A 25,608-nucleotide genomic window follows, 5' to 3' on the forward strand; every position below is an offset into this window, starting at 1 on the left:
TTCCTAGTACAGAAGTCAGGCTCACAGGCCTGTAGTTTCCTGAATCCACCTTCTTCCCTTCTTTGACGATAGGGACAACATTTGCCCTTTTCCAATCTTCTGCGGCTTCTCCTGTTCTCCAGGAATTTTCAAAGATTATGGCGAGTGGTTCAGCAATTACCTCTGCTGCTTCCTATAGTATCCTAGGATGTAATTCATCTGGACCTTGAGACTTGGATTCATTTAAGTTAGCTAAGTGTTCCCTCACCATCTCTCTGCTTACAGATAGCCTGCATTCTTTTGCATTCTATGCTGTTTGTGTCTAGCCATGAGTAACGTCTATTAGAACAAAAATACTTATGCGCAAAAGATAATAGACAACATTTTCCATCTTCATTGCCATATATAAAATAATAAAGGTGTTCTCTCGGTTTTATTTTTTCAAAGCAGGTCTGAAAATAATTTTGACTGCAACACCTCCAATTACTTACTTTCATATATGAGGTCCTACATGCTTACCTGCTGACAAGTAAAGTGCCAAGAACTGCTCTGGGCCCAGGATAGAGACAACAGTGGATGAAAAGGTCCATAAGACATACATATTAGCAGCCAGATGGTAGAAAGAGAAGTGGCTGAATGTGGATAGAACCATTGGCAGGCAGAGATTGTCTGTAGAGAGAAAAACAACTCCTGGGATTAAAGAGTAAAGAAAAACAAGCAGAATGCTTGGGCTAATAATCCAGCAGCCTAACAAGGCAATAGAGGACAGGTTCCAGTTCTTGTGGAGCCATCCATGTAACGATTACATAGAACCAATTCATCTAAATCAGTGGTTCTCAATGTGGGTATTATTGCCCCCTGGGGGGCGTTTTTACTTTACAGGGGGGCATCTTGCCGCCGCCACATGTGACCAGTCTTAGTGGCCTAAGACCTGCAGCCAGCGCTGAGTGCTATATCTACAAACACAACCTCAGAATATATAAATGCAGATCATTTTAAACTGAATAATAATCTTCATTGGTATAGTGCCAACTCATTCTGCAGCACTTTCGAGGCACATGGGGAACTCAAACAAAACAAAAATTACATGTGGTATTCAATTATTTAGAAACAGAGTGGGTGGGGGGGTGAGACAGAAGGCACAGGGACAGGCGGTGATGCAAAGAATAACGCAGCAATGAAACGACAACTTGTGATATACAGTTTTTTGGGACACAAACGGGTAGGGGGTAGGAGGTATGGTGCAGGAAGTGGAAAGACATAGGGAGGGGGACCAGATCAGGAGATTTGGTATGCTTCTTTGAAGAGGTGCGCTTTTAAGGCGCATCTGAAGTTACGCGCATTGGGGAATGCCTTGAGGGAGAGCGTTCCAAAGGTTCGGTGCTGCTCTACAGAAGTCCTGGAGGCTAGCATGTGAAGTTTGTATTAGAGGGGTGTTCAGTCTGAATGTGTCAGCAGATCAAAGTGTGCGGGCTGGGTGGTGTATGGACAGGAAGGAAGCGATGCATGATGGCACAGCGCCGCGAAGAGTTTTGTGGGTGAGGATGATGAATTTGAATTGAGTTTTTCAGTGGATGGGCAGCCAGTGCAGTGACTGACATAGTGCAGAGGCATCTGAGAAGTGGCTAGATAGGTATTGGAGTCTAGCTGCTGCATTTAGTATGGATTGGAGAAGGAAGAACCTGGTGCAGGGAAGGCCGATGAGTAGCGAGTTACAGTAATCGAGCCGGGAATGAATGAGGGCGACAACAAGTGTCTTTAGCATGACCATAGTCAGGAATGGCCAGATTTTATCAATATTCCTAAGGTGCAGGTAGCATGTTTTGGCTAGAGATTAGATATGAACAGTAAAGGAGAGATCAGAAGGCAACAGACGTGCTGTCTGGGGGTTATTATGAATCCAGATACTGATATGGAGATGTTGGGGGAGGATTGGCTGGTTAAGGAAGTAAAGACAAGGTCATCAGTTTTTGAGAGGTTAAGTTTGAGAAAAAGGGAGAACATGGTGTTGGAGACAGCAGACAGTCGGTAATGTGAAGAAGAGTGCTGAGAAATCGCAGGATTTGGCCGCCCTTAGATCGTTTGATACTTTTGTGAGGGTAGTTTTGGTCGAATGTAGGGGCAAAAGCCAGACTAGAGGGGGAAGAGAGGGGGGGGGGGTCGAGGAGAAAGTTTTCAGAGAGAAACCATGTGAAGCGGGAATGGCCCAGGCATTCAAGTACGGTAGTTTGGAGATGAAGAGGAAGTTTGAGATGGGTCGGTAGTTGGCAGCTTTGGTCGGGGCAAGGGTCTGGTTGTTTAGCAGAGCGGATATGATGGAGTGTTTGAATGAGGAGGAAAACAAATACCAGAGGTGAGGGAAAGGTTGAAGATGGTGATGAGGTGAGTAATGACAGCCAGGGAAAGAGACTGGAGGAGGTGTGAGGGAAGATGGTAGCTGGTGCAGATGGTGGGGCAAGCAGCAGAAAGCAGTGTGGAGATTTCTTCCTTTGTCATGGGTTCTAGTACAGATAGTGAGCGAGTGATGGATGGATGGATGCAGTGCTGAAGAGACTGGGGTCAGGGCTAGCCGTGTAATGTTCGGAGATTTCTTTGCAGATATATTTGATTTTTTTCTTTTAAAGGGGTGGTCTCGCGAAACCAAGTGGGGTTATACACTTCCGTATGGCCATATTAATGCACTTTGTAATATACATCGTGCATTAAATATGAGCCATACAGAAGTTATTCCACTTACCTGCTCCGTTGCTAGCGTCCTCGTCTCCATGGTTCCGTCTAAATTCGCTGGCAGCTTGCTTTTTTAGACGCGCTTGCGCAGTCCGGTCTTCTCCTTTCAGCACGAGCCGCTTCAGTGTGCTCCCCGCTACAGCTCTTCTGCGCATGCGCAGATGAGCTGTCACTGCTCGGGAGCGCGCTGGAGCGGCCATTCTGTACCATCCTCTGTTAGAGGAAGGTGCAGAGCCGCCCAGCTGTCCGGAGAAGCCGCCCAGCTGTCCTGCCGTCCAGCTGTCCTGCCGTCCAGGTAAGTGATGGGCCGGGGGGGGGCTGCCGCTGCGCCGGGGGGGGGCTGTCGTCGCTGTCGCTGCGATGGGGGGGGGGGGGCTGCCGCTGCGATGGGGGGGCTGTCGCTAGGCCGGGGGGGGGGGCTGTCGCTGCGATGGGGGGGCTGTCGCTAGGCCGGGGGAACTAGCGCTGGGCCAGTGGGGTAAGTGATGGGTCGGGGGGTGATGTTCACTGACAGGTGAAGGCCCCGGAGCCCAGCGCTGGGCTCCGGGGCCTTCACCTGGGCTCCGGAACCTAGCGCTGGGCTCCGGAACCTAGCGCTGGGCTCCGGAACCTAGCGCTGGGCTCCGGAACCTAGCGCTGGGCTACGGGGCCTTCACCTGGGCTGAGGGTCTAGCGCTGGGGAGCCGGGAGCGTAGCGCTGGGGAGCCGGGGGCTAGCGCCGGTTACCTGCTGCCTGGCGGTGGGTGACTGGTCGGCGGCTGCGGGGCGTCTGGTCGGCGGCTGCGGGGCGTCTGGTCGGCGGCTGCGGGGCGTCTGGTCGGCGGCTGCGGGGCGTCTGGTCGGCGGCTGCGGGGCGTCTGGTCGGCGGCTGCGGGGCGTCTGGTCGGCGGCTGCGGGGCGTCTGGTCGGCGGCTGCGGGGCGTCTGGTCGGCGGCTGCGGGGCGTCTGGTCGGCGGCTGCGGGGCGTCTGGTCGGCGGCTGCGGGGCGTCTGGTCGGCGGCTGCGGGGCGTCTGGTCGGCGGCTGCGGGGCGTCTGGTCGGCGGCTGCGGGGCGTCTGGTCGGCGGCTGCGGGGCGTCTGGTCGGCGGCTGCGGGGCGTCTGGTCGGCGGCTGCGGGGCATCCGGTTGCCATGGAGACACAGCTGGCAGCGTCTCGGGAGCGCGCACGTCGGGCTGCAGCGAGCGACGGGGAAAGAGCCGGCGGCCATCTTGGGGAAACTTTTATAAGTTGCTGAAACGCTGGAACGGTAAGTACAAACCAGCTAGGAAAGTCATTTACAGGGGTAATTAGTAATGTATGTTTAATTAGGGGGACTGGGCAAAAAAAAAAAATCACTGCTTCCTCGAGACATCTCCTTTAAGTGGGTGGCTAGCTCTCCAGCACTGAGATCTGTCCTTTGGGGCTGAGAAGGGAGTGGAAGGTATCGAATAGTTGTTTGGGTTTGTGGGATAGGGAGATGAGGGAGGTGAAAGAAACTTGTTTGCTGGAGGGCAAGGTTGTAGGTTTTGAGAATAAATTTGAAGTGGGTGAAGTGTGTGGGTTGTTTGGATTTGCACCACAGACGTTCAGCATACCTAGAGCATCACCAGATGAAGCGTGTTTGGAGAATGAGCCAAGGTTGCTGTCGTCTGTGGTTGACGGCTCGGGTCAAAGGGGGTGCAGCTTCATCCAGGGTACGTCTGAGGGTGGTGAAGTAGTGTTCGACAGCTAGGTTGGGGCATGAGAGGGGAGAGATTGGGGACAGGGAAAACTGTAAGGTCTCTGCAAACTGCTGGGTGTGGATGGTCTGGAGATTCCTAGATGCGTTAGGTGGGAGGGACTGTGGAGATGCTAGGGTGCCTGATGGAGGAGGAGAGAAGGTTGTGGTCAGAGAGTAGGAGAGGGAAGTTAGTAAAGTGGGAAGCAGCACCGAGGAAAATTAAGTTGAGAGTGTTGACGTGTCTGTGAGTGGGGGAGTCTGAGAGTTTGAATAGGCCAAGGGAGGAGGTGAGCGATAAAAGCTGGGAAGCAGATGGGGAGATGGGGTTGTTGAAGTCACCAAAGATAAGGGTTGGAAATGGGGGAGCCAGGCGGTGCAATGGTCCAGGAACAGGCGGCTGGGACCTGGGGGCCAGTGGAAGACTTCTACACGCATGGACAGTGGACGGAAGAGTCGTAGGGTATGGAGTTCAAATGACAAGAAGGTGAGGGAGGGAGCCGGGGAGGGAGCCGGGGAGGGAGCCGGGGAGGGAGCCGGGGAGGGAGCCGGGGAGGGAGCCGGGGAGGGAGCCGGGGAGGGAGCCGGGGAGGGAGCCGGGGAGGGAGCCGGGGAGGGAGCCGGGGAGGGAGCCGGGGAGGGAGCCGGGGAGGGAGCCGGGGAGGGAGCCGGGGAGGGAGCCGGGGAGGGAGCCGGGGAGGGAGCCGGGGAGGGAGCCGGGGAGGGAGCCGGGGAGGGAGCCGGGGAGGGAGCCGGGGAGGGAGCCGGGGAGGGAGCCGGGGAGGGAGCCGGGGAGGGAGCCGGGGAGGGAGCCGGGGAGGGAGCCGGGGAGGGAGCCGGGGAGGGAGCCGGGGAGGGAGCCGGGGAGGGAGCCGGGGAGGGAGCCGGGGAGGGAGCCGGGGAGGGAGCCGGGGAGGGAGCCGGGGAGGGAGCCGGGGAGGGAGCCGGGGAGGGAGCCGGGGTATGGAAGGTGCAGTTCAGCAAGAGAAGTCTACTCTTCTGCCGCGCCCATTGTCCGATCTAGGGGTGCAGATTGACGCTCAGGGTAATAAATACGAAATGTACTGAAGTTACACGCCTGTGTTCATATGGTTACCCACATTTCCAGGGTGTTTCTGTGTTTTTGATGCGCCGGTTAACTGCACATTGAAAAATGGTTACATTTTAACGCAAGATGCCTCAGTTCTGCAATGCTGTTTGCGTTTTGGATGTGCAATTAAGAAGGAGAAGTGGCTAAGTTCATGCAGCCTGTAGCGGGAATGGATCTACACATGGAAGGGTTACTCTTAAACACTCAGAACAACAGAGCTATCTAGTCAGCGTCTGGTAGCAGCGGCTCTCCCTAGGGAGAAAGCTGTCAGTCAACATCCTAGGGGCAGCGAAAAGCCAGCATGACCCGGCCTCCTTGACTCTAGAGGCAAACTTTTAAGGATATTTATTTTCGTATGATGTTCTGCTGCAGTAAACGTGTGTATTAGGATCTTCCGCTGTAGCAGTTATGTGTGTTTTGAGGTTTTCCGTCAGCCATTGTTCTTCAGCAGCAATGTTTGTTTTTTCAATTAATTTATATTGCAGCTACAGTGTGTATTATGTGGTTCTGCAGCAGCTGTGGTATGTATTATCAGTTTCTGCAGCAGCTGTGGTATGTATTATTAGATTCAGCAGCAGCTGTGTTAAGTATTATCAGGTTTTGCAGCACCAGCTGTATTATCAGGTTCTGCAGCAGCTGTGGTATGTATTATCAGGTTTTGCAGCACCATTTGGTGTATTATGCAGGTTCTGCAGCAGCTGTGCTATATATTATTAGGTTCTGCAGCAGCAGCGGTATGTATTATCAGGTTCTGTAGCAGCAGCTGTGGTATGTATATCAGGTTTTGCAGAACCAGCTCTATATATTATGGGGTTCTGCAGCAGCTGTGGTATGAATTATCAGGTTCTGTAGCGGCTGTAGTATGTATTATGCGGTTCTGCAACACCAGCTGTGTGTATTAGGTGGTTCTGCAACACCAGACATGCTGCTAAACTCCCTCCCACCTCCCTTCTCTGGCAGCTCCCATGGGAGTCTATAGGAGCCGCCGCCGTATTCTGACCAGAAGATATTTCCAGAATTATCTTTTCCGGCAGGAGTAAAAACAGCTGGCTGGAACACTATCTTTGCCGGCTGGCTGTTTTCACGCATCTGGACTGATACATTGGAAACCAATCCATCAGATGGGTAGCATGTATTGGCCAGCTGTGAAAACGTAGCCGATATACGATCACGTGAATGAAGCCTTACCGACAGCTGAATATAACAAGAATAAACAAACGCTTACCCTCTTTCCTGCATACACTTGATCCTTGCAGCTCGGCTATGTATCCATCCTAGGCAGTTCGTGTAGTCCTTCACAATATCAAATAGGAATTTTAGTGAAAAGAAAGTCCACCTTCATAGGTATGGAAAAAATCTTTAGCCTTTATTAATAATCAGTATCACAGCATTAGGCGGACTTTCTTTTTACTAAAATTCCAACAGCTGATTAGTCGGGTGGGGGAGCCGCAATTCCCTTGATCACTCAGTTATCAGCTGTTCTTATGGAGGCTCTTCTCTGCTGTGTGATAACAATCCCTGGTCAGCTCACCCTTACCAACAGCTGATTAGTGGGGCAGGGAGCAGCTGCTCCCTGTTCTTATGGTGGCACTTCTCCCCTGCTATGTGATAACAATTAGTGAGAGTCCTCCTGTGAGAGCCTTTCTGCTGTGTGATAATTAGTGAGACTTACTAATGAGCCGATTAGTGAGCTGGAGGTATGTTCTGCTGCTCCCCCACAAATCAGCTGTAGCTGCCGAATGACTTCTCTACATCCTCTCTATTTCACTATCGCTGCATATTTATGTTCTGACAGGATGCATTAACTGTAGTACCTGAAAGTAATGGACAGAAATGCAGCCTGCCATGCTTGAGGGTGAAGTCACACAAACGTATATCGGCTCGGTTTTCACGCCGAGCCGATATACGTTGTCTCTCTCTGCAGGGGGGAGGGGGAGGATGGAAGAGCCAGAAGCAGGAACTGAGCTCCCGCCCCCTCTCTGCCTCCTCTCCGCCCCTTTGCACTATTTGCAATGAGAGGAGGCGGGATAGGGGCGGGGCTAAAGGCCACGAATTAGCCCCCGTCCCATCCCGCCTCTCCCCATTGCAAATAGTGCAGAGGGGCGGAGAGGAGGCAGAGAGGGGGCGGGAGCTCAGTTCCTGCTTCTGGCTCTTCCATCCCCCCCCCCCCCCCCCCCCTGCACACGAGGACGACATATATCGGCTCGGCGTGAAAACCGAGCCGATATACGTTCGTGTAAATGCACCCTTATACAGCTGAAACATTACATTGGATTGTGCTTATAAAAACACGCAAACACAAATATGCCTTCCAATAAACTTAGACCTTTATTAAGCTTTTCATCTCAGTTTAATGGTAGAGTCAGCCAAACCTAAACCTCCCTCACTGCCTGGTCTGGGGGAATTCAAAATATTTTCCTTCTATTTTCCTTCTCTAAAACAAATGTGCATCTTATAGAGCAGTAACAGTCTCAAACCAAAGTCTACTTTAACAATATTCTGTAATCAGAGGTGAAAAAGTTGAGAAAACATCCATTCAGACAACCCTGATACATTGAGACGTAATTAAGCACTACTGCAAAACACAATAATCCATTACTTTCTGACAACAGATCAATTCACTCAAAAATCAGGATAGATATCCTAACATCTTGTCTCATTGTGACCACGCCCAAGAAAAAAAAAAGAGGCATGTTTATGTGATGGGAGAGGAGGACACTTACGAGATGCAGGGTTGGATGTAAAGTATCGAGCCATTATACGCTGCATATTGGGTACTCTCCAAAGGCAGAATACAAGGATGTTAGCTACAATTATGCCTGTGGAAAGATTGAGAAGAGAAAGTAATTAAAAGTATATTTTCAAATACATTTAAGTAATATGATCTAACCCTTTCCTGTCCACTGTTAGCAGTCTTCCGACATAATCACTGAAGGCTGTATAGCTCCGATGCCGGAAGACCCAAACAGGGTATACTGACTGTGTTCTGCCCGCACCGCATGATGGCTCTAGGCAGCAGGTAACGTTGTTGTACAATGGCAGCAACAACAAGCTCCCTAGGAAATCCTGAATCTCAAAATAGACTGGAAAAGGCTTAAGCAGCCCAATTACAACATTTCTGTGGCAAGGACTCACAGGAGGTTGACTCAAATCAAGCTATGGTTAATACATTTTATCCTCTGATTCCTAGTTTGAAGCCTTAGAGACCCAAAAAGTCAACTAACTAGATGAACTATTTGCTAATATCTAATATTCTGTCACTTTGTCATTATAGGGTACCTATATATATTATAGGCATCTGATACACTTCCGCTGCTATTTCCCTCCATTCATCCTGCAAACGTCTGGCGAATTCTCTCCAAGATGATTCATTAGTCCGTCTAAAGCACACTACTCCATCTTCACATCAGATGGATCACCTGGGTGTGGGGGATACCTGGAGAATGCCTTTTGGCTAAGTGTGCTATGCCAACAGTTAAATAAGACGGAAGTTTCATTATGGTTCAGGGGTGTTTTACGTGGCATGGTCTTGCCCCGTTGGTTGTAGTGCAAAAACAATGACAGAGGTGTACCTTGCTATTCTAGAGAGTTATGCGCTGCCGATAGTGTGGTAATACTCTGGGAATGGTTAGCAATACTTATAACGTGCCTTTTCCAAACTCCAGTCCTCAAAATTCTGCAACAGATCAGGTTTTCTGAATTTCCGCAGTATTGTACAGGTGATGTAATTATTGCGAGTGCCTTAGAGATTGCCACGGTTGTTCTCTCTATAGGATATCTTCAAATCATGACTTGTTGGGGGGTGGTGAGGACTGGAGTTGGAGAAACACTGCTTCATGGAATTATGCAAAAACAAAGTACACTGTTTCAATATTTCCTACTCGTTATAATAGAGGATGCCTGAGAATCCGTACGGCAAAAAAAAGACACAGGATCCCAGTTCTTGGCATCAGTGAGGCTTCCACAGATCATTCATTTATACCAGACTATACCAGTGCTAATCATGCCATGCAGTATAAGTCATAGACCATCTTCTTAAAGGAGTTGTCTGAGAAATAGAAAGCAATAAAATAGTGGAAAAAAGTGTATACAGTAGTGTAAACAGATACCCGAATACCTTTAAGTCATTTCTAGCTGCTCGTTTTGTCTAGGGGGACAATAATTCTGGAAGGAAATTGGAAGGATCTATTGACACTACTGTATGCACTGCATTTTTTTCACTATCTTTTTCAAATTTTCAGACAACCTCGTTAACTTTTGAGTAGTCACTTACATTATATGGTACTCAGATGCAAGGGTGGCCTACCCAAAACGGCTTAGTCAGCACCCAAAGCCTGCATGCATCCTCGAGGCTGGTAGTTGACCAAACCCTGTTCTATACAATTACAAGTAATTTTTAGGAAATTATAGTATCAGTGTTTCTGGTCGCGGAATGCACCACACAGCTCTGTTATATGCTAGATTGATGCTGATTCCCAGACATCACACACCGCTATACTACATCTATCCTGATCCTAAGACGCTACATACACAGTTCTACTATATCCATCCTGATCCTCAGACACCCCACACATAGTTCTACTACATCCATCCAGATCCCAAGACATCCCCACAAACAGTTCTACTACATCCATCCTGATCCACAGACATCCCACACACAGTTCTACTACATCCATCCTGATCATAGAATCATAGAATAGTAGAGTTGGAAGGGACCTCCAGAGTCATCGGGTCCAACCCCCTGCTCAGTGAGGGATTTACTTAATCATCCCAGATAGATAATTGTCTAGCCTTTGGGTGCGTTCACACGAGCGCATAAACAGCGTGTTTTTGCGCCCAATCGTATAAACGTGACCATCTGAGGCATTGGTTTCCAATGTATTCATTCGCACGGGCGATTTTACGGCGCGTAAAAACGGCAACCCGAAAAAAAAACGGAACATATGCGACCGAAATACGCGCCAACGCATATTCGATGGCCGAAAAGATAGTTTGCAAAGTAGGAACAAACGATAATACGCTTTCTAGCTCTGGTCATGATCACCGAAAAACGTTCTTTCCGGCGATTAAACGCTGCGCACGTGCGAACGTAAATACGCCTACGCTCGTGTGACCGCGCCCTTTGTTTGTACACTTCCATTGAAAGAGAAGTGACCATGGTAACCTGTTCTACTCATTGATCACCCTCACTGTCAGAAAGTTTTTTCTAATATCTAATTTGTGTCTCCTCCCTTTCAGTTTCATCCCATTGCTTCTAGTCTTTCCTTGTGCAAATGAGAATAGGGCTGATCCCCCTGCACTGTGACAACCCTTCAGATATTTGTAGATGGCTATTAAGTTTCTTCTCAGCCTTCTTTTTTGCAAACTAAACATTCCCAGATCCTTTAACCGTTCTTCATAGAACATGATTTGCAGACCGCTTACCATCTTGGTAACTCTTCTCTGAACTTGCTCCAGTTTGTCTATGCCTTTTTAAAGTGGGGTGCACAGACCTGGACACAGTATTCCAGATGAGGTCTGACTAAGGAAGAGTAGAGAGTGATAATTACCTCACGTGATCTAGACTCTATGCTTCTCTTAATACTTCCCAGAATTGCGTTTGCCTTTTTGGCGGCTGCATCACATTGTTGACTCATGTTCAGTCTATGATCTATTAGTATACCCAAGTCTTTTCACATTTGCTGATGCTTAGTTCAATTCCTCCCATTCTGTATGTGCTTTTTTCATTATTCTTGCCCAGATGTAGGACTTTGCACTTCTCCTTGTTAAAGACCAGTGTGCTAGTCGCTGACCACTGTTCGAGCTTGTCTAGACCTTTTTGAATCCTCTGTCTCTTCTCTCGTATTGGCTATCCCTCCTAGCTTTGTGTCATAAATTTTGATCAGTTTCCCTTCATTTACCTCCTCCAGTTCATTTATAAAAATGTGCAACACCACAGAGCCTTATTGTGCCCCACGTGATACAGTCTTTCATTTGGATGTGCAGCCATGTATGATCACTCTTTGAGTACGATCACTCAGCCAGTTGTGAATCCACCTTAGAGTTGCCTTGTCAATCTCATGTTTGGTAATTTTTTTTAAATAAAGATGGTATTGCTTTACTAAAGTCAAGATATATCTACTGCTTTTCCCTCATCAACCCAGTCGCGGGAATCTATCATAGTAGGAAATCAGATTAGTCTGGCATGACTTGTTTGTAACAAACCCATGCTGATTGTTCTGGAAAAATCAGAGCTACTTGCCAAACAAATGCTGCTTGTTAACAAACTAGCAGTTTGAGTGTGGCAGACATGCAAATCACTTTAGGCTGCATAAACAATGAGCGATGAAGTTAACTATAACAGTGCAGTGTAAATAGCAGCCTTCAGTATTGAATGGCCACTATGTTAATTGAATTCAAAGTAACGATCCGCGCCACCATATAATAAATAATGAGAGTGACTCACCTGGTGCACAGCGGGGTTCCCGTAGACGGTTAAATCATTGGGGAACACCCCGCCTGCACCTGTGATCCAAGTATGCCTGTAGTGTTATGCGAAGAGACTTCAGATATCCTTCGATGCAGAAGGAGAGCCGCCGGAATAAAAGCAATCCCAAGGAGAGAAAACTTCCGTCAATGGGTTAAAACGAGCATATCTTCAAATAGAAAAAACTCTTTCCGCGCTCCTGCTGTAGCTCCTCTTAGGAAAAAATGAACTGTCGTGGCAGACAGTATCTATATAAATTAATCATAAATTTATTTCCAAATAAAAGATTGCATGCAAATGGAAATCTTGCAGCAATAGTTATACAACGCGTTTCGACGTTCTTAAGACGCCTTTCTCAAGTATACAGATAGATTAAAATGCAACCTTTAAATAGCATGTCTTACCTTTTTGGAGGTGGGAGTTATAGGTGCTTGCCGTGCACCTCCGTATCATGTCGCTCTGGCGCGGTATCTAGGTGTCATAGCTGTGTAACGGAGAGGGTGTTCCAGCGTGAATATGCGCTGATACTGAACGTAAACTCCGTATTCTGGAAAGGAGGGACGCTAGATGTGTAACTCCCGAACTGATGTTTAAAAGGGGATAACTCCGACCTCCAAAGGGGTCGATGCAATAATATTGCATCAAATTAATTATGCTAAAAATTCAATACTAAATCGATTAATGAAAGAAGTTAATACAAAGAATGAATAAATACTATATGATGGAATTATACTACTCGGATAAACAAATATATGCATACATCAATGAATGAATGATATGAATAATATTATTATTAATAAACCTATAAATACATTATAGATAATGTGGATAATAAATATTTAGACCAAACAAAAAAGGAAAAATGAAAAAAACACCTAAAATGGACCCAATACCCACATAAAACTCAATAAATAAATAAAACCATAATACCTTATCCAAGAAAAGGGGGATATACACCTTAAATTACATGCTAAAAATAAAAAACAGCTAGTGATGGGAAAATATATATAACAGTTACTGATAAAAAATAAATATCAAAATTTCTCTAAAACCTCATTCAGGCCAAACGGAGTTAGGGTGTTCATTCTGAAAATCCAGAACATCTCTCTCGTCCTTAGTTGTGCAAACGAGAGAGTGTGGATTTGTTCTACTGGTGTTATTTTCATGTCTTTTGGATTTTTATTATGTTTCTCCGAGAAATGGCGTGAGACACTATGTTTAGAATAACCTATTATATTAAATCTATGCTGATTCGCCCTTATATTTAAAGTATTAGTGGTACGTCCTGCATTAAAACCTGTGCTTTTTAAAGAGCGTTTTAAACAAAAAGGTTATCCTGCTAATTTAATTGATGCTGCTTATATAAAGGCACTCAATGAGTCCACTGACCCAATCAAAATCTCTCACAAAACAGAAACAATAGATTCAGAAAAAAATGTGTTATTTATAACAAAATACAATTCCCAATCCACTATGATTGAAAAAATAATGAGAAATAACTGGAATATCCTATTAAAGGAGATGTCCCGAGGCAGCAAGTGGGTCTATACACTTCTGTATGGCCATAATAATGCACTTTGTAATGTACATTGTGCATTAATTATGAGCCATACAGAAGTTATAAAAAGTTTTATACTTACCTGCTCCGTTGCTGGCGTCCTCGTCTCCATGGAGCCGACTAATTTTTGGCCTCCGATGGCCAAATTAGCCGCGCTTGCGCAGTCCGGGTCTTCTGCAGTCTTCTATGGGGCTCCGTGTAGCTCCGTGTAGCTCCGCCCCGTCACGTGCCGATTCCAGCCAATCAGGAGGCTGGAATCGGCAGTGGACCGCACAGAAGAGCTGCGGTCCACGGAGGAAGAGGCCATCTTCAGCGGTGAGTAGAGAAGTCACCGGAGCGCGGGGATTAAGGTAAGCGCTCCGGTGAGCTTTCTTTACCTCCCTGCATCGGGGTTGTCTCGCGCCGAACGGGGGGGGGGTTGAAAAAAAAAAAAACCCGTTTCGGCGCGGGACAACCCCTTTAAAGGATCCAATCTTAAACAAAGAAATACAAGATAAACCTAAGGTAATTTACCGCAGAAACAAAACAATACAAAACGCACTGGCTCCATCTAATCCACATAAAAAACTCAATAAAGAGACAACAAAAAAACCTATGGTGACAGGAGTTTATTGTTGCGGAAAGAAAAAATGCAAGTGTTGCAGTAATATTACACAGGGTAGAAAATCAGTATATTGTCCTAAAGAACAAAAACATATTAAAATCAACCAATTTTTAAATTGTTGTTCTAAATTTATTATATACTTGATTGAATGTCCATGCGGAATGCAGTATATAGGACGTACCACTAATACTTTAAATATAAGGGCGAATCAGCATAGATTTAATATAATAGGTTATTCTAAACATAGTGTCTCACGCCATTTCTCGGAGAAACATAATAAAAATCCAAAAGACATGAAAATAACACCAGTAGAACAAATCCACACTCTCTCGTTTGCACAACTAAGGACGAGAGAGATGTTCTGGATTTTCAGAATGAACACCCTAACTCCGTTTGGCCTGAATGAGGTTTTAGAGAAATTTTGATATTTATTTTTTATCAGTAACTGTTATATATATTTTCCCATCACTAGCTGTTTTCTATTTTTAGCATGTAATTTAAGGTGTATATCCCCCTTTTCTTGGATAAGGTATTATGGTTTTATTTATTTATTGAGTTTTATGTGGGTATTGGGTCCATTTTAGGTGTTTTTTTCATTTTTCCTTTTTTGTTTGGTCTAAATATTTATTATCCACATTATCTATAATGTATTTATAGGTTTATTAATAATAATATTATTCATATCATTCATTCATTGATGTATGCATATATTTGTTTATCCGAGTAGTATAATTCCATCATATAGTATTTATTCATTCTTTGTATTAACTTCTTTCATTAATCGATTTAGTATTGAATTTTTAGCATAATTAATTTGATGCAATATTATTGCATCGACCCCTTTGGAGGTCGGAGTTATCCCCTTTTAAACATCAGTTCGGGAGTTACACATCTAGCGTCCCTCCTTTCCAGAATACGGAGTTTACGTTCAGTATCAGCGCATATTCACGCTGGAACACCCTCTCCGTTACACAGCTATGACACCTAGATACCGCGCCAGAGCGACATGATACGGAGGTGCACGGCAAGCACCTATAACTCCCACCTCCAAAAAGGTAAGACATGCTATTTAAAGGTTGCATTTTAATCTATCTGTATACTTGAGAAAGGCGTCTTAAGAACGTCGAAACGCGTTGTATAACTATTGCTGCAAGATTTCCACTTGCATGCAATCTTTTATTAGGAAATAAATTTATGATTAATTTATATAGATACTGTCTGCCACGACAGTTCATTTTTTCCTAAGAGGAGCTACAGCAGGAGCGCGGAAAGAGTTTTTTCTATTTGAAGATACACTATGTTAATTGAATGGAGAAGGGCGGGGGGAGCGAGAACTAAAATCTACTCCTGCCACCCCACTGTGAGCCAGCGATACAAGCTCCTGTGCAGGAGCATGTATGTACGAGGACGAGTGTCTTGCATCGTTTGCACAACATTAGTCCCGTCCAAATTGGGCTTAAGAAGGGTATAGCTGGTAGGGGGGCTAACTATTTATTTGCCTAGTGTCCCTTACTAGTGTCAAGAACTATACCCAAGGTCTGCTATGTTTCCCAATGACAAGGACGAGAAATGCAAATTTTTGTAACCTACCAAATTGAAAAAAAAGAAAGAAGAAAAAAAATTAAGGCATATACTGCTATTTAAAAGTGATTACCTGACACAGTCCTCTTTCCATCACTCAGACTGTTCCACCACTCATTAACCTACATAAAAAGATACAGAGAGAATGTTTTAGTAACATAGCAGGTTGAAGAGAGAAAAGAAAAAACAAAAACAGGTATGCGAATCACGTTCAACCAGGGAAAGAAGTGGCGGATTCAATTAAATTTAAAAATTATATCAATTGGAAAATATTAATCCAGAGGGTGGTAGAAACCCAAAAGGCAAGAGCCAATCTGCCCTAAAAGGGAAAAATTTCCTTTGCAATCCCATATAGCAACCAGTCGAATTTAAAGTGGTATTCCCTGCTATCCACAGTATAGGGGATAACTTGCTGATTTGTGAGGGTCCACCTGCTGGTGCATGCCCAAATTATGACAGTGATGGCCACCTCTTTATTCACTTCAATGGAAACTCGAGAATCCCTGGCGGTCCAATCATCTACAATGAAACCTCCAGAGATAGCTGAGTGCTTGCTCTTGGCTATCTCTGGCATTACCCATTGAAGTGAATGGTGGTGCAAGCTCAAGGACACTGCTATCAAAATTTCAGGATGCGCCAGGGAAGAAGTCTCTCAAAATGTGGGGGTCCCAGTGGATGAACCTCCACCGACCAGCAAGTTATCCCCTTCACTATGGTGTTTGTGCAAATCAATATTTGCTGTACGATATGCTATTGGAGTCCAAATTCAATGTTAGAGGTAAGCTGAGCTCAGGAGAATAACTATCAGCACATCAACTCTTAGCGCGATCAAAGTTATCTGTTTATCGATTGACAGACTACAACTTTTAAAGAGACACATGATCTAATTACAATAATTCAAATCTATAATTAATTTATTACCATTGGTCAAAGAAACATAAACATGCAAGCTAAGGAATTTAACATTTAAAATTGCTGAAAGAAAAGCAGCGCAGATGCAGTGCAATCCTAAATTATTAACTTCTCTGAACACAAAGGTACTTTAATTATAAACAATAGTCGTTTAGAGAGAAATGGGAGAAGAGGGCGCAATGACCCGAGACATTCAATCTAGGGCCTTGGAATGTTCTAATCACCGAGGTCCCTTTCTATTCTTTAACCCCTTAGTGACCAAGCCTGTTTGCGCCTTAATGACCAGGCCAAATTTTGCAAATCTGACACGTGTCACTTTAGCATGGAAAAACACCAGAAAGGTTTTGCATATCCAAGCGATTCTGACATTGTTTTTTCGCCACATGTTGTACTTCATCTAGGCGGAAAAAAAAGACCGATAGAATTTGTGTTTACTTATTAAAAGCGCCAAAATTGGGAAAATTTTGAAAAAAATCGTCATTTTTTCACATTTCCAACTGCAATATCTGAAATATGTGCAAACATTATATAGAAATTTTTGCTAGGATATATTTCAATCCGTTTACTTTATTTTTGGTGCACATTGGAAAAACTTTCTTTTTTTTTAACCATTTAGAAGACATACAAATTTAACATTACTTTTCAGCATTTTGAGGAACACTTTGTTTTCCTTCACCAAGCCAAGATTGGAAAGGCTCATAGGAGTCAAAATGATAGATACCCCCACAAGTGACCCCCATTTTAAAAACTATACCCTTTAAGGTATTCACTGAGGGGTGTCATGAGTATTTTAACCCCACAGTTTATTTTTAGGAGTCAATGCAATTTAGAAGAGAAAAACTAAAATTTCATATTTTTGCAAATATGTCATTTTAAAGACAGGACTTTTTTCTATAGTACACATTAAAATTAGGATTTGTACCCCAGAATGGATACCCGTTTGTCCCATGCTCAGAAACATACCCATTGTGGCCCTAATCTTATGTCTGGATGCACAATGGGGCCCAAAATGAAAGGAGAAACCGGTGGCTTTCGGAACAGAAATTTTGCTTGAAGGAGATTTAGTCCCCATTGCCCACTTGTAGAGCCATTGAGTGACCAAAACGATGGAGAACCCCCACAAGTGACCCCATTTTGAAAAGTAGACCCCTTAACGAATTTATCTAGGGGTACGATGACTTTTTTGACTTCACAGTTTTTGAATGAATCTAAGCCAAGCAGAAGGAAAAAAATATGATTTTCATTTTTTTGGCAATTGTGTCAATTTAAAAACTGTTTTTTTTGTACAGTGTACATAGGAATGAAGACGTTCACCCCAAAATGGATCCCCCCGTTTGTCCCGTGTTCAGAAACATACCCATTGTGGCCCTAATCTACTTAAAGGAAACATAGCTAGGCCTGTAATGGAAGGAGCACCCATTGGATTTCAGGGTACAACGGAATAAATTCCAGGCCCCATTGCCCACTTGTAGAGCCATTGAGCGGCCAAAACGATGGAGAACCCCCACAAATGACCCAATTTTGAAAACTAGACCCCTTAACAAATTCATCTAGGGGTGTACTGCGTATTTTGACCCCACAGTATTTGAATGAATCTAAGCAAAGCAAAAGGAAAAAATTGCGATTTTCATTTTTTTGGCAATTTTGTTAATTTAAAAACTGTTTTTTTTGTACAGTGTACATAGGAATGAAGACGTTCACCCCAAAATGGATCCCCCCGTTTGTCCCGTGTTCAGAAATATACCCCTTGTGGCCCTAATCTACTTACAGGACACATGGCTAGGCCCATAATGGAGGGAATGCCCGCTGGATTTCAGGGCAGAACTGAATAAATTCCAGGCCCCATTGCCCACTTATACGGAAAAAAAATTGACTTCCTAAAAATAATCCCCCCCAACCCCCCGCCATCCCCATTTTTTGGCATTCCCTAAATATTAGATAAAGGTAATAATATAAACTGCGTTTTATGTCCGAAGACAGGGGTAATTACGGAGGCTGCTTGGGATGGGCACATGGGGCAAGAAAACCGGGTATCTCCCCTCCTCTCATGTATTTTGGGGGGTATTTCGTAACCTCAGCGGCGGGGATGGGGTGTAAAAAGTGGCGCTCTGTGAGGCTTTGTAATTTTTCTGCGGTGCAGCGGTCTCACAGAGAAGGCTCTCAACAAACTGCTCCTGGAACTGCATGAAGGCGAGCGTTCCCGGGGCTTCTTGTAAATTACGTATTACACGTAGCGGTCTGAATAATGCTGGGCTCACACAGCCGTATGCAGAATCCTCTTGCGGAGGCCCGCAGCGGATTCCAGCTGTGAGCCAGGCTGTAACCCTGCGTACGGCCGCGTAATGTACTGCGCATAATTGCCTACTCACACAGGCGGTCATGCTCAGTACTTTTTTTTTTGTTTGCATTTCCTGCGCCGTCGCTTAGAGATGACCCGGGTACCCGCAGCCCGTACACAATGTGTTTGCATATGGGCTGCGGGTATATCCGCGGTCATAGAGCACAATGGGCTCTAGGTCGCGGATATCCGCGGTAAAATATAGCATGCCGTGTTCTGTTTCTGTGAGTGGATTCCGTAATTGCGACCCACTAATTGGGGGGGAATTGTGTAATCCAATGCATGCGATTGATCCGTGGATTACCGCTGATCAAGCGCATGCAGAACCTGTAATTCCTCTCCGGTCATGTGTGACCGGCCTAATGTTAGATCGCTACTTTATCACATGACCGGGACTACTCAGCGAGGCCACCGGTCACTGCTTCAAGCACTCAGCGACCGTTGGTCGCTGGGAGCAAGGAGATTTAAAATTTCCTGGGCTCCCCGGCTCCTGCGAATGTGTCCGGCATTTTGCCGGCGGGCGCATGCGCAGCAGCACGAAGGGTCCATGGAGGATAATCGCATCTGGATTCAAATGCGGAAGCCTCCGAGAAGATGTTTCATCTCCCCCCACCGATCGCATCGGTGAGGGGAGATGAAACTGCCACTTTTTAAAGAACTTTTACGTGATCGCCATTATGCATTGGATAACGGCGATCACGTGACCAGTAACTGCATACCGCGGCTCCCCGTGACATCTCCAGGCTCTTGGCTTCCTTTGGTAGCCAGGAGCAGGGAGATTTTACATTTCTTGGGCAATCTTTCACTTTTGCGCATGCGTCCGCCATCATGCTGACGGGCGCATGCGCCGAAGCTGGGGTAAGGTCCGCGAATCAACATCCCATCAGGGAACAAATCTGGGACCTTGGGTACGTAATTGTATCCCCCCTTACGGATACGATCCGTAAGGGGAGATGAAACATTACCTTTTCAAACTTTAAAAAAAAATTTTTTTATTTTTTTTTTTACTTTTTAACTTTATATGAATGACTGGAAACCGCATACCACGGTCCCCAGTCAATCAGGAGGCTGGAATCGGCACGTGACGGGGGCGGAGCTACGCGATGACGCGTACAAGGGGCGGAGCCAGAACGCCGCTGCTTGCGAACCGAGCCGAAGCGAAAAGACCCATCTGCGCAAGCGCGTCTAATCGGACGATTAGACGCTGAAGTTAGACGGCACCATGGCAACGGGGACACCAGCAACGGAGCAGGTAAGTGAATAACTTCTGTATGGCTCATATTTAATGCACGATGTATATTACAAAGTGCATTAATATGGCCATACAGAAGTGCATAACCCCACTTGCTGCCGCGGGACAACCCCTTTAAGTCTCCCGCGCCGCCGGGCCTTCTGCGCATGCGGCTGACGTAATGCCGCCTGGCGCGCATGCGCAGAAGGACGGCTACGGTGGCCGGAGCATTGGGACAGCGGGGAGCAGTGTGGCGGACCTCGGTGAGTAATTTCAGCTGCCCTGATGGATCCGATCCATCAGGGCAGCTGAATCTTTAACTTTTTTGTACTTTTATTTACTTTTTTGCGATCGGCGCTATCCATTGGATAGCGCCGATCGCAATGCCGGTGGGGGGGGTCCGTACAGCCCGGGATGACAGCTCCATGCTGTCGGCTACCTGCGGACACCGACAGCATGGAGCTGTCACGTCCACAGCCCGAGGGGCTTTATTCTCTGCAGGACACATGTTTTTACGTCCTCAGAGAATAAAGCCCACTTCGGGAGGACGTAAAAACACTATGGGCTGGTCGTTAAGGGGTTAATACATTTTAGCAAATCTTGTTAAAGGAAAAGCACAAAATAATTGACACAGAAGATGGCTACTTGCTCAGAAAATGGCTACATATAGTATAGAACATGGAGTCATATTCATGTCACTAACAGTGGATAACTTGCCAAGATGGAATTACCCTTTTAACGTTCAAACAAGAAATTTAATTTTCTATAAATTTCCATTACATTTAGCAGTTATTTTATTCTAAGTAATTATCTAGGCCATGCTTTACATCATCAACTGTTTCTGCTAAAACCAGCTCAAGCTGGCTATTCCACAGACTCACAATGAGAATACTGGATTCACTCTCCCTGTGTTTTATGGGGCTTTTTCCACAACAAAATTATGGAAAAGTCTACCTAGCACAGCTTTTTCCTTTAGGTTGCATTTTACTGGGATGGTCTATATATACAAAATCACTTGTTACTTAACTTTGTTACATATACAAGGTTTAAAAAACCTCACAATTATAATCCCCTTTTCACCCTCACTTTCATATCATTTCTAACATGCAGACAAACTAGTCCTCCTTTCCTACTAGCAGTCTGTCAGAAAGACTGTAAAACCATTTAGGTTCACTACATCAACATGTTCCTCCCATATTAAGCCTTCAGCTCATTCATTTTGATTGCTAATTTTGCTTGGGTATTTGTGAACTGATACTTTAGGTTCCATCCAATTTTGATTATTCAGTTCAGGTAGATTACTCAAATATTTCTCAATGTGATTTTTTATAAAATTTTGTGGACAGTTTTCTGCAGTTCTGTGACACAATGATGGACACTTCTGTAAATACCGGACATTATTTCTATGAATTCACACAAACTATCCTGCAGCATGGACCTTCACATGACAGATATTGCGCTTAAACCTGTTACAGAAATTTTAAAACCAAATTATTATTCATGCATTAACAAAAAACATGGCTGATAAATCCTGGTCACCAGTGCAACAGCAGCAAATAGCAGGTGACACATGGCCTTTTAACCCCTTATTGGGCACCTCATTGTGTTTTTACATCCTAGCTAAATGGGCTTTAATTCCCAGGGCCCACGTGAGGATTTAATGTGTGCAATGGGGCCTAAAAGGCCTTTAAGGAAAATTTCTGTTCAGGAAGCCACCGGTTGCTCCTTTCGATTTGGGCCCCATTGTGCATACAGACATAAGATTAGGGCTACAACGGGTTTCTGAACACAGTACAAACAGCGATAGCCTTTTTGGGGTGTAAATCCTCATTTTCATGTGCAATTTATAAAAAAAAACAACTACAGATAGTCCCCGACTTGCGAACAGGTTCCGTTCCGGGAGCCCGTTCGCAAGTCCGTTTTGTTCGCAAGTCGAACAAATGGTAGTATGGAGCAGGATCGCGGGTGGATCCTGCTCCATACAACGTCGGATGCCGGCTGTTCTTACAGCGGACACCCGGCGGCAGCAGTTCTGACGAGCCGTGGCGCTTGTCGGAACTGTTAACACTTTAAATACCGCTCTGACAGCGGTATTTAAAGTGTTAACAGTTCTGACGAGCGGCGCGGCTCGTCGGAACTGCTGCCGCCGGGTGCCCGCTGTAAGAAACAGCCTGCACCCGACGTTCAGGGGGCCCATACAGCGTCCCACGATGAGATCGCGGGACGCTGTGTGGTTGCTAGGCAGCCGGGGACCTCCTGAAAGGCCCCAGGGCTGCCTATGCAGAGTGCCCATCAAGCGCACGGCTTGCTAGGCGCTCTGCATAGACAGCCCTAGGGCCTTTCAGAAGGCCCCCGGCTGCCCAGCAACCGCGATCTGACCGGACAGGCTTCTATCAAGCTTGATAGAAGCCTGTCCGGTCCCTGCACAGTATGATGTAATGCCATAGCATTACATCATACTGTGCTGTACAGATAGTTCGTATCTAGCGAAATTCGTAAGTCGAATGTTCGCAAGTCGGGGACTATCTGTATCTTTAAAACGACATATTTGCAAAAATATGAAATTTTAAATTTTAATTCCATGAACTCTTGAAAAAAAAGCACATATTTGAAATATTGCAGTTGAAAATGTGAATTTTTTCAAAATTTTCCTAATTTTGATGCTTTTAATAAATATACACAAATTTTAATTCGTCTATTTTTACCATCTAAATCAAGTACAACATGTAGCGAAAAAACCATGCCAGAATCGCTTGGATATGCAAAATCTTTGCAGAGTTGTTCGATGTTAAAGTGACATGTCAGATTTCCAAAATTTGGCTCCGTCTGCCTGTCTGAAGCCTCCACTAGCTGCAGCTTACTATACTCATGTAGTGAGCGGCAACCCCGACACTATATATCTATTACCAGTTTCCAGCTGTGCTAGTCCCGGGCAGTGTGATACAGCGACAGTCCCCCTAGTCCCGGGCAGTGTGATACAGCGACAGTCCCCCTAGTCCCGGGCAGTGTGATACAGCGACAGTCCCCCTAGTCCCGGGCAGTGTGATACAGCGACAGTCCCCCTAGTCCCGGGCAGTGTGATACAGCGACAGTCCCCCTAGTCCCGGGCAGTGTGATACAGCGACAGTCCCCCTAGTCCCGGGCAGTGTGATACAGCCACAGTCCCCCTAGTCCCGGGCAGTGTGATACAGCCACAGTCCCCTTAGTCCCGGGCAGTGTGATACAGCCACAGTCCCCCTAGTCCTGGGCAGTGTGATACAGCCACAGTCCCCCTAGTCCCGGGCAGTGTGATACAGCGACAGTCCCCCTAGTCCCGGGCAGTGTGATACAGCGACAGTCCCCCTAGTCCCGGGCAGTGTGATACAGCGACAGTCCCCCTAGTCCCGGGCAGTGTGATACAGCGACAGTCCCCCTAGTCCCGGGCAGTGTGATACAGCGACAGTCCCCCTAGTCCCGGGCAGTGTGATACAGCAACAGTCCCCCTTTTCTAGTTTGAGACGCTATTGTGTTTCAGAGAAAAGAGTTTTATAGACAGAGGGCCATGTGGAGAAATCCCTGCCGGGAATCTCTCTTCTAGCTTCTCAATCATGGCTTGATTGACAGGTCTCTACCTATAGGGAAACCAAGTAATCAAATCAAGCCAAGCGAGTCAGGGAGAAGCTGGAGGGGCTGATAAAGGGAATCTGTCAGCTCCTGTGAGTGCCATTTACCCCAAATGAACAGATCAGGTATAAAAACTTTATTCAAGTCAATAAAACTAGTACTGTACCTGCTTTCTAAAATCCCCATGTTTGGCTAGCCGTGTCTTCTCCAGCCAGTCTGCTCGAATGTCGTCTAGGTAATTCTTCATTTGATTTTTTAGGGACTCATACTGCCAGATTGCAGCAGCTCCAAAAGAACAAGCTGAAAACTGACCACAGTTTTAGTACTCTGTTAATCCTCTGCATACTGATAGGATTTCATCTTTTCCATGCACAGTACAATTTATATTTACATTTTATGGTCATACAATGCAGCTAACGGTTTAGTTTCGAAAAATCATAGCAAATACAGAGGACATAAAACACAAAGTGACTGAAGAAGTGACTGCAGGCAAGTTAAACTAGCAAAGAAAACTCAATATAATGCTAATAAACTCACCTACGAGCCTGAAGAGGTGGTGGTTCTGGTGGAAGCAGATGTCTATGTATTACAAGGTTGGATATTTCTTTAGTCAGCATGTAAAGCTTCATTTTTCTTGTAGTGGGTGCCAGGGTTTAGAGAAGCTAGACTTATTCTAGAATTGCAGTGCCTGTTTGCTTTGAATCCATACTGCCATCTGTAAAACCTTCCCACCTAGTGAAGTAGCCGCTCTACACACTTGCAAAGCGAAAACACCATGGCAGACCGCCCTTGAGGCCCCCAAAGCCCTGGCAGAGTGTAATTCTGCTAACGGTTCGGATGGATGAGCGTGTAGGGTGTCCAAGACCAGATTCAAATCCCAAGGTGGAACCGGGGAGAGAAACGGGGGTACAGTATGAGCAACTCCCTGCAGGAAGGTGCACAAAGCTGACCTGGATGCCAAGGGGCACTGAAAAAGTACAGACAAGCCAGAAATCTGTCCCTTGAGGGAACTGAGGCTGAGCCACATGTTCAGCCCATCCTGAAGGAAGGACAGGAGGCGGGCCAAAGAAAAACAGATAGGGTAGAAGCCTTTCTTCTCGCACCAAAGGACGAACCCTCTCGAAACGCGATGATACACCCCCAACAAGGGCGGCTTCTAGCCTTAATCATCGTTTGGATGACCGGGTCTTGCCTTTAAAATCGCGGCCTCGACCACCATGCTGTTAAAGGTAGCGTGGCAAACTCGGTAGAGGGGTCCTAGAGAGAGAAGATTCTCTCGTGGAGGAAAGTACGATGATTGGGAGACCGAACTCCTGCCTGGACCAGGTCCCCTGTGCCACTAGGCCCCGCAGTGTAGCACCATAGCCTGTCACACTGGTGTCCATGTAGCGGACTTGCCACTGTAGGGGTAGGAACAACTTGCCCTGCTGAATGTGTGGAGAGTCCAGCCACCATTGGAGAGAAAGCACTGCGTCCTCAGTGGAACTCTTATCTTTCGATCGAGGAAATGCACCAACCTGTCCCATCTCAACAGTATGGTCCACTGCCGGGGGCGGGTGCCCCAGGTACCCAGGTGATGGACAGCTTGAAGGAAACAGCTGGCCCTCCCTGGATCCTTCGACTCGACTACGCTGAACTGGGAAGTGTCCCCCCCCCCCCCGTCCGAGATGGGTGAGGGCTGCCCCTCATGCAGAGGACTTGGTCCTGGAGGTCTTAGCGGACCGAGGCCCTGTTCGCCAGGATGGCCTTCGCTTGAACGACGGTCTTTTCTTTTGCTCCAGAGGGGCCTTCCTGCCCTCCGACCTGCGAGGGCTCGCCCGGC

At 46.1% G+C, this 25,608-nt stretch overlaps 1 protein-coding gene across 2 annotated transcripts in view; it reads right to left on the minus strand.

The window, feature by feature from the left end:
• Positions 1 to 25,608, minus strand: part of PARL (presenilin associated rhomboid like) — a 140,940-nt gene that overhangs the window by 85,225 nt on the left and 30,107 nt on the right. Inside the window, exons 4-8 of one of the 2 annotated variants that reach the window (XM_066599799.1) lie at positions 23,953 to 24,093; positions 15,776 to 15,824; positions 10,918 to 11,010; positions 8,217 to 8,312; positions 499 to 648 (exon numbers count right to left, since the gene is read on the minus strand). In XM_066599799.1, coding sequence (XP_066455896.1) covers positions 499 to 648; positions 8,217 to 8,312; positions 10,918 to 11,010; positions 15,776 to 15,824; positions 23,953 to 24,093 — 529 coding nt within the window. The remainder of the gene's footprint in view (positions 1 to 498; positions 649 to 8,216; positions 8,313 to 10,917; positions 11,011 to 15,775; positions 15,825 to 23,952; positions 24,094 to 25,608) is intronic. The other variant, XM_066599800.1, reaches the window with a different exon arrangement.

Source organism: Eleutherodactylus coqui, chromosome 4 (genome assembly GCF_035609145.1).
Source record: "Eleutherodactylus coqui strain aEleCoq1 chromosome 4, aEleCoq1.hap1, whole genome shotgun sequence".
Classification (NCBI taxonomy): Eukaryota; Metazoa; Chordata; class Amphibia; order Anura; family Eleutherodactylidae; genus Eleutherodactylus; species Eleutherodactylus coqui.